The sequence below is a fragment of the Dipodomys ordii genome, unplaced genomic scaffold, assembly GCF_000151885.1.
Source record: "Dipodomys ordii isolate 6190 unplaced genomic scaffold, Dord_2.0 Scaffold21, whole genome shotgun sequence".
NCBI classification, from domain to species: Eukaryota; Metazoa; Chordata; class Mammalia; order Rodentia; family Heteromyidae; genus Dipodomys; species Dipodomys ordii.
This window is the reverse complement of record NW_012267237.1, coordinates 454,735-463,081: the sequence shown is the minus strand read 5'-3', so window position 1 is coordinate 463,081 and position 8,347 is coordinate 454,735. Positions and strand designations below refer to the sequence as shown.

The 8,347-nt window shown below is 47.2% G+C and overlaps 1 protein-coding gene across 1 annotated transcript in view; it reads right to left on the bottom strand.

Annotated features, from left to right (window-relative positions):
- Window positions 1-8,347, bottom strand: part of Cep72 (centrosomal protein 72kDa) — a 47,032-nt gene that overhangs the window by 32,714 nt on the left and 5,971 nt on the right. Inside the window, exons 2-4 of the mRNA XM_013013858.1 lie at window positions 6,739-6,866; window positions 5,545-5,737; window positions 2,944-3,046 (exon numbers count right to left, since the gene is read on the bottom strand). Of these exons, the coding sequence (XP_012869312.1) occupies window positions 2,944-3,046; window positions 5,545-5,737; window positions 6,739-6,866 (424 nt within the window). The remainder of the gene's footprint in view (window positions 1-2,943; window positions 3,047-5,544; window positions 5,738-6,738; window positions 6,867-8,347) is intronic.

Below are 8,347 nucleotides of genomic sequence, written 5' to 3'. Positions count from 1 at the left end.
GGAGGCTACAATGCTTGATAAGAAATGTACTCATTATCTTGCCCATGTAATTGTAACCCCTCTGTACAGTATTTTCACAATAAAAAAATACGCTTAAAAAATGCCTAGTTATATAAAAAGTGGGAGGGGTACAAAAAACAAGTACAGACTGTATACAAACAAACAAAAGAGATCATGACTAGGAAGTACAGATGTTAGGGACTTTCTAGAAAGAGAAAATTTCAACAGCCACTTTAAATATCCTCAGCAAGGTACAGGAAGCCATGACAAAGAACCAAAAGAAAATAGAAGAACCAGTCGCTCATGAAATAGAGAGTCAACCATGAGTAAAACCGATGAGATAACCAAGCTCGTTTTGGAATTAAAGTTCAACTCAAGTGAAATTTCTAGAAGTGTTGACACCCAATGCATGGCAGGCCTGGTGGGCTGCCACTCTCTAAGTGGCAGAAAGAAAACAGAACAGAGGGAGGTGATCCATTTCCACAGCTCAGGAGGCCACCGGGTAGACTCAAACTTGGGTACCCTGCACAGAGCCCCAGAAGGTAGGGCGGGGGCACAGGGACGCAGTAGAAGCCATGGCTGAGACTAGGGCAGATAAATAGATGAGCAAACCGTGAGCAAATCCACTGGGTTCCCTTTGTGTATCTGGTCCAAATTTTGATACTTTTCACACAGTTTCAAGCCCTTCCATTATTCTTATGCATGTTATGGTGATGTCAATGAACTTCGATGTTACTGTTGTAATATTTTGAGCATAAAAACCAAGTTGGCACACGAAATCCATAAATCAGTGTGTTCCAGTTGCTGCATTCACCAGTGTCTCTCCCATCTCTCTTCTCTTTGAGGCTATTTGACCAGCTAATATCCTGTGCTGTCCCCAAAGTATCCAAGTGAACAGAAGACTCACATATTTCTAAGTCAAGAGCTGGAATGGCTAAGTTTAGAAGAAAGATATGTTGAAAGCCAAGATAAGGTGAAAATTAAGCCTCTTTCATGGGACAGCCAACATGTGAAACCAAAGAAAAAGTTACTGAAAAGTGAACACACAATACTACTCCAGTGAACACATAAATGATTCCTAGCAAGACAGACTCAATGTAGAAGTGGAGAAATTTTAATAGTTTAGACAGAAGATAAAACCAGATTTTCTCCTCTCTCTCTCTCTCTCTCTCTCCTCCCCCCCCCCTCCAGCATCATGGGGCTTGGACTCTGGGCCTGGATGCTGTCTCTGAGCTCTTCAGCCCAAAGCTACCACTTGAACCACAGCACCACTTCAGGCTTTCTGGTGGTTAACTGGAAATGAATCTCATGGACTTTCCTGCCTGGGCTGGCTTTGAATACAATCCTTAGATCTCAGCCTCTTGAGTAGCTAGAATTATAGGCATGAGCCACTGGCACCCAGCCTACTACCTTCTCTTAAGCCAAGGTTATTCAATGAAAGACCCTGACTCCCTACAATTCTAAGAAAACTGGAAGAGGCAAGGAAAGAAGCTACAGAAGACAAGGTTGGATCTGGGAGAGGTTTCCTTACAGTTCAGAAACGTAAGAGTAGAGATGAAGCAACGGGTCCTGACCCGGGCTGCAGTCAGCCACCCAAGAGACGCAGCTAAGGTAGGAAGGAAGGTGCCTTCATTACCCTCAGACTTTCAATGCAGACCAGACAGTCTTCTATTGGAAGGAGTGCGCTAGGACTTTCCATTACTATAAAGAAAGCCTGAGAACAATCAGTCTAAGAGAAGGAAAGGTTTATATTGGCTCAGGGTTTCAGTTCATGGTCACTTGCCACTGTTGCATTGAGCCTGTGGTGAGCGCACACAGCAGAGGAAACTACTCCCCTCACGGTGGCCAGAAAGGAAGGACAGTTCCCCTAAGTGCAGACTCCAGTGCCCTAACCCTTTCCAACAAAGCCCTACCACGTCTCAGCAGTGTCATTTCAACACACACGCTTCCAGAAGCAAACCACAGCATCTGGCTTCGAAGCAAAGGACCATCGGAGCCTCTCATCAGAGGCCCCTGCAGTTGGTGACTGAGGATGGAATAAATGCTCATTTATCACTAAGGAGTGTAGTTATCCTCTGCCTGTGCTCCAAAATGTGACAACACACCCTGGGTGGCCACTCCCGTTCACAATAGGGTTTACTCAATATTTTAAGCCCATTGTCGAGAACCACTGTTGCTCAGAAAAAAGACTCCTTTCAAAATACACTCATCGACAGTGCACACAGCCACCCACAAACGCTGGTAAGATACCATGAGATATCCATTCTGAAGCCCTACATCAAGGAGTACAAAATACATTTTATAAGGATAGAGCTGCCACAAATAGTGATTTCTTGGATGGATCTTGGGGGAAAAAAATTGAAAGCCTTCTGGAAAGAAATCCCCATTAAGACTACATGTGAGCCAGGAGCTGGTGTGTCTCATGCCTATAATCCTAGCTACTTAAGAGTCTAAGATCTGAGGATTGCAGTTCAAACCCAGCCTAGGCAGAAAAGTCTATGACTTTCTTATCTCCAATCGACCAGCAAAAACCCAGAAGTGGAGATGCAGTTCAAGTAGTAGAGCACCAGCCTTGACTCAAAAAGTCAAGTGAGAGTATGAGGTCCTGAGTTCATGAGTTCATGCCCTTGTACAAAACACACATACAAAGACACATGGACATACGCTCACAGGAAAACATGTCATTCATGAAGTCAGTAAACATATCAATGCTAAAAGAAGTATGGAAGATGTTGATCCCAACCCTCATGGAGAACTGTGAGGAGTTTAGGACTCCAGTCAGGGGTCACTGCAGAGGCGGTAGATCCGGAATCAGAGTGGAATCTGCAGGTATGACTGAACTGCTGAAGTCTCATGGTAAAAGCCTGCTTCTTACAGAGGAGCAAACAAAGCGGTCAAAAGGTTAAGTCTGAAAACCATCTGGGCACAGCGACATCTTCGTACCTTCCCACTGTGGCCGCAAAGCTTTCCTTTGAATGGGGCAAGTCCTCTGGCGCAAAATGCAGTCGTGAAGCTTTCCGTTCACTCTCTCTCACGGGACGGTCATCTAGGGAGAACAGCGGAGGTGGGTGAAAGGCCTGCACCCTGAAGCTCAGGGCAGAAAGGCTCAGCCCCGCCCTGCAGACCTATTCTAGAGCTGCCGGCATTAGGGGCACCGCCAAGTGCACTGTAGGAGGTCAAGCCTACTCCGATACAACTCACGGCTCAGAAGGTGCTGCGGGCAAAGGCTGCTGACTGTGGGAAAAGCAGTGCCCTCGTGAGGTGCGTGCATACACATGTCCTTCTCCAACGTGCACACCAGATGCCGGGGCAGACCTACCACATGCACACTAGGAAGTTTGTATGGCTGGATGACAGTGGCTCCCACCTGTAATCCCACTTACTCAGGAGGCTCAGGCCCAAGGACTGTGGTTCGAAGCCAGCCAAGGCAGGGAAGTTTGAGACTCTTCTCTCCAATTAACCTCAAAAAGCTGGGAGCAGAGCTGTGGCTCAAGTGGTAGAGCACTTGCCTTGAGCACAAAGGCACAGGGACAGAGCCCAGGGCTCAAGACCCAGGACTGGCAAAAAAAACTGTGTGGGGAACAGGATGAACTGGCTTTTGAGTGTGTCCTTAGAAAAGTCTGGATCACTAGACAGACAAGTCCCATGGCCCTCAGAAAAGACTCTACCAAGAGCTCTCAGGATCTCCTGACACACATACAGAGGATGAGGTCATGACCTTGAAACGTCACATGATTTCCTACAGAATTATAGTTGTCCTTAAGGTCCTCTACTACATCCAAAGATCACTCCTCTATGACACTCACTGAAAAATCATAGCAATAGTAATACTGCAATAATTGTCAAAGCAGAAACCAAGTATTTTGACTCAGGTGAATGCCAAGCCAGAGTTCTCTTCCTTCTGCACTGATGTCCAGGGAACCAGCACTCATGGCTCCTGTTTTCCTAATCCCGCCCTCTCCATTCTCAGATCTCCATCTCCACCTCTGCCCTCTCATTGAGTGGCAGGACCTTCTCTGCACTAGGGGCACACCCTACCAGCTGACATACCCCCTTGGGGTAGGGCCTGGGCAGGAACTGGGGCTGACTTTGGTGCCTTACTCCACCTCTACTCCTGATGGCCGCACTGCTTCCTTCCACAGACCCCATGACCATCCCATCCCCCGTGCACCCCTCAACTACCCATCCACAACCAGAACCAATATGCCTCAGGCCCACACAGGATGGACGGAGACCTAGGAGGCTTTGGGCAAGATTCTTCCAATGACTTTGATTGCCATATTGTTCCTTTATTGTGTCTGGAAATACCCTGGACATGTGGTAAGTCCAATTTCTTCTCTATATAAAATCTTAAGATTCTGAATCTAAAATTTTTATGGCAATGGGAAGATGCTTTAAAATGCCCTTGAGTATAGTGCTTTTAGAAAGATTCAAATTCATCTGTTTATAAGTTACCTGATTTAACAGTCAAGTAGAAACGAGAATGCAAGCACATGTCCTAAGTATCAAATTAAACATGGAGATTCCAAGCAGAGTTTGAAGTAAACAGTGTTCTCTGAACCCAGCCTACTTGCTCCTCACACAATGCAGCCTTGCCCCCAGAAGCCCGTCACCTAACTGCTGCTGAGACTTTCATCACAACAGACTCAGGATATGGAGTCGAGAGACCCTGGCCAGCTTTGGATCTACACTGTGATGATGACATGATGGCCTGGCCATCTAGACCAGTACCAGCACCGTCTCTCACTGAGACAAAGACCCTGGGCAGCAGGCTGACAGTGCCTGCCTCCTGGGCCAGTGTGCAGCCTGCTGTGTGGACATCAGAGATGAAGCCAAGGGGTAAACTAGGATTACGACTGTCTGTATACTGACAAGCGCCAACAAACTTTCATACACTCAGCCGCACAGCCTCTTCTTGCTGCTAACTCTCCAAAGGAACAGGGATGACACCCACGTCTGTAGACGTCACACTTAGTCAGGACATTTGCTGTGAGTGAAAAATACTCCCCCTTCTGCTGATTCTTTTTCATTTTTTTCTGTGTAGGATCTGGGACCTGGACTCAGGGCCTAGGTGCTGTCTCTGAGCTCTTTTGTGCTCAAGGCAAGCACTCTTCCCCTTGAGCCACAGCTCCACTTCTGGCTTTTCTGGTAGCTAACAGGAGTTAAGAATCTCATGGACTTTCTGCATAGGCTGGCTTCTAATTTTGATCCTCTGAGCTCAGCTTCCTGAGGAGCTAGGATTACAGGCGTGAGCCACCAGCACCCAGCTTCTTTTACTTTTGATCATGTTCTGGGTTCAGAAGAATAAACAATATGAGGAGGAAGCCTGGTTTCAATTAAAACAAAAATGTCAGGAAGTATTTATGAGTCTCTGACCCTGACAGGCACTGCCCCATCACTGTCTGGCAGGCCCCCGAGCCCTTCAGGCGGCTCTTCCACGAGACCCTCGGCTGCATCTCCGCAAGGACGTGGGCCATCAACACGAAAGAATCAAGTCCCTCTACAAAGACAACAGCATGACCCACACCCTACAGCCCAGCCTACCCAGCTGTTGGAGCTTGGGGAGCATATGGACAACAAACAGGCGGTAGTCAGACTCGTTTTTCACGACAGGGTTCAGCCGGAAGTCCACATCCTGGAGTTCAGCTAAGGAGTGGAGCCGGAATACCTCTGCTAGCGAGGAAATACAGTTGTAATAGAGATTGAGGCTCTCTAGGGAGATCAGGTACTGAATGCCCTGTTAATCAGAAAAGATACAAATCAGTTCACACTGCAAAGTAAACCATTAGTAGGGGTGGACCAACCTAAACACACTTGTAACAAATACATGCTGGCATCAGAAACATAAAAATGGAGCATATTCTCATCTATGAAGTTCTGTTTTTCACTAAAAAGCAACGATGTGGTTATTCTGAATACAGGAGTGCCAGTCCTAGCGGTACTTTAAATATGACTACTTTCTCCTAAGTGCCCAGTATGCACCAAGGAACATGCTTTAAACAATTTCACTGCACACAATCTGTCAGGGTCAAAATACTGCTCCATTTTTATTGTTGCTTGGGAGATGCTGGGAGCTGAAGAGCTGCGTCTGCTGAGCTAGGTTCTGAAGCTGTGAAGCAGTAGGATCTTGCATTTCTGTCCAGGCTAGAAACTCTCACTCGAACCTCTGTGACATTCTCCCACAGCAGGGCTTACTCATGAAACCTTCACTGTGTATGGTTACTGGTGACTTTTCTTTTGAATTTGAACTCAGGGCCTTGCGGCTGCCAGGCAGGTGCTCTGCCCTAACCCACGACTAGGCACCTGCTCGCTGCCCAGGCTGCAACAAGCCCCAAGCTCACTCCTTGCTATTTAGGGCAGGAGGCCAAAGTCAGGTCCTAAGTGATCATAAAGAAAAAGAAAAATGGGGCTGGGAAGGTGGCTCAGTGGTAGAGCGCTTGCCTTGAGCTGAAGAGCTGAGGGACAGGGCCCAGGCCCAGAGTTCAGGCCCCACGACCGGACCCTCCCCCCCCCAAAAAAAGAAAAAATGCAGAGATAGGGAGTGGGTAGGGTGGCATGTACATGTCAGGATTTGGGATCTTGTTTAATTCCTTTAAAGGTATTTCACCTTTTTCAGAAAGCTATGTCTTTGACTACAATCTAGTTGACAGTAAACATGGTAACAACACTTAGAATCACTATAAGTGCACCGTTTATTAGTGTTACATCCATATTTTCCACTCACACTGATAAACTCACCTCGAGGCTAACCAATGAGTTTCTTGAGAGATCTAAGGATTTTAGACCTGTCAAATGCATCAGAGAATTTCCTAAGTGAGTTATCTTCTCTTGGTATGTTCCAGGAATAGATAATGACTGAAGTTCAGCTAAGAATAAAAAATAGTAAGATTTCAACCTTTTACATTTAAACACATTACAGGAAGTCTCTAGAAACACAGTAGATACTAATGAAGACTGTTTGACAAGCTGGTGCCAGCTCCTGGGCCTCTCATTGCAGAGCAGGTGTACACTTGCCAGTGCTAACGAAGAGCCACACCTGCCACCCCCATGTCTTGTCTCCTCAGTACCCAGCAGGCCCCTTCCCTCTACCCTCTTCACAGGATGTCTGGTCATCACCTCTGCTAAGTCTGAGGCCTATTTTTTTTCCCACTAGAATCTCTGACCCATCATATTTCTGCACAGTAGTTTCCCACCCACGGGTCCCCATCTTGTGTGCCCAATACCCCCTGTGTATTGGGAATTGAACCCAATCTCTCCCCCACATGGCAATGTATCACCGCAGTGGTCTCTGTACATACCCCAGTGGTCTTGAATAACCCTTCTTCTTGCTTTTGTTTGACACAGGGTCTCACTACACAGTCCACACTCTGAATGCTTGACCCTTCTGCCTAAGCACACCAAGTGCTGGCTTATAGGTGAATACCATCACACAAAATCTGGTCTTTCTGATCTTCAACAAGTGTCATTGAGTACTCCCCCTCCAACCCCCTCTCCTTCCCAGGAGGAACTCCCAGCAACCCTAGGTCCACTCACTGCCTCTGGAACCAGAAGCCACTTATTTTGGGGACACCAAATGCTTGGCATGTGTGTCATCCTAAGGAAGGCTCGGTACTCAGTTGTTACATATGCCACCACAGAAATAAGTTTCTATAAAAAAGACAAGAGTGGGCCTGAAAGTGCCAACAACTTTCCCAGGAAAACTTACATCTCAAAAGAAGCTTTGCTTTGAGTTTAAAATGTGACCTGAGGCCAGGTGTGGTGGCACATGCTTACACTCCAGGCTGGGGAAGCTGAGGAATGAGGACTAAATTCAAGGCCAGCCTGGTCTACACAGCAAAACCATTATCAAGACACAAAAATCAAACAAAACCACCATAAAAAATAAAGAAGAGAGAAGAAAAATGTCATCTGAGGACTTCCAATGAGCCTTGTGCCAGCCCTGCTTCCGGGGAATGCTAAGGAAAAGAATGGGCCTGGCAGCGGACCACGCCTTCTGTCCTGACAAGGTGGGCCATGCATCTTCCACCGCAAAAGCCCAGCGGCCATGTCAGCAAGAGGGTGGCCCAGGGCTCGCTGAACCTCTAAGAACTAGATCTGCTAACTCTGCAGGGGAGGACCTCCTGTAGCACAGAGGTGACCCAATGCCTGCCTGAAGAACAGCCCCACGCTTCCCTAACGTTGCATTAGACAGCAGGTGTTTTCAAGCCTTTCTGGCTGGACATCCATTACAACAGCCAAGCCCATCCAAGACTGGACATCCATTACAACAGCCAAGCCCATCCAAGACCGGACATCCATTACAACAGCCAAGCCCATCCAAGACCGGACATCCATTACAACAGCCAAG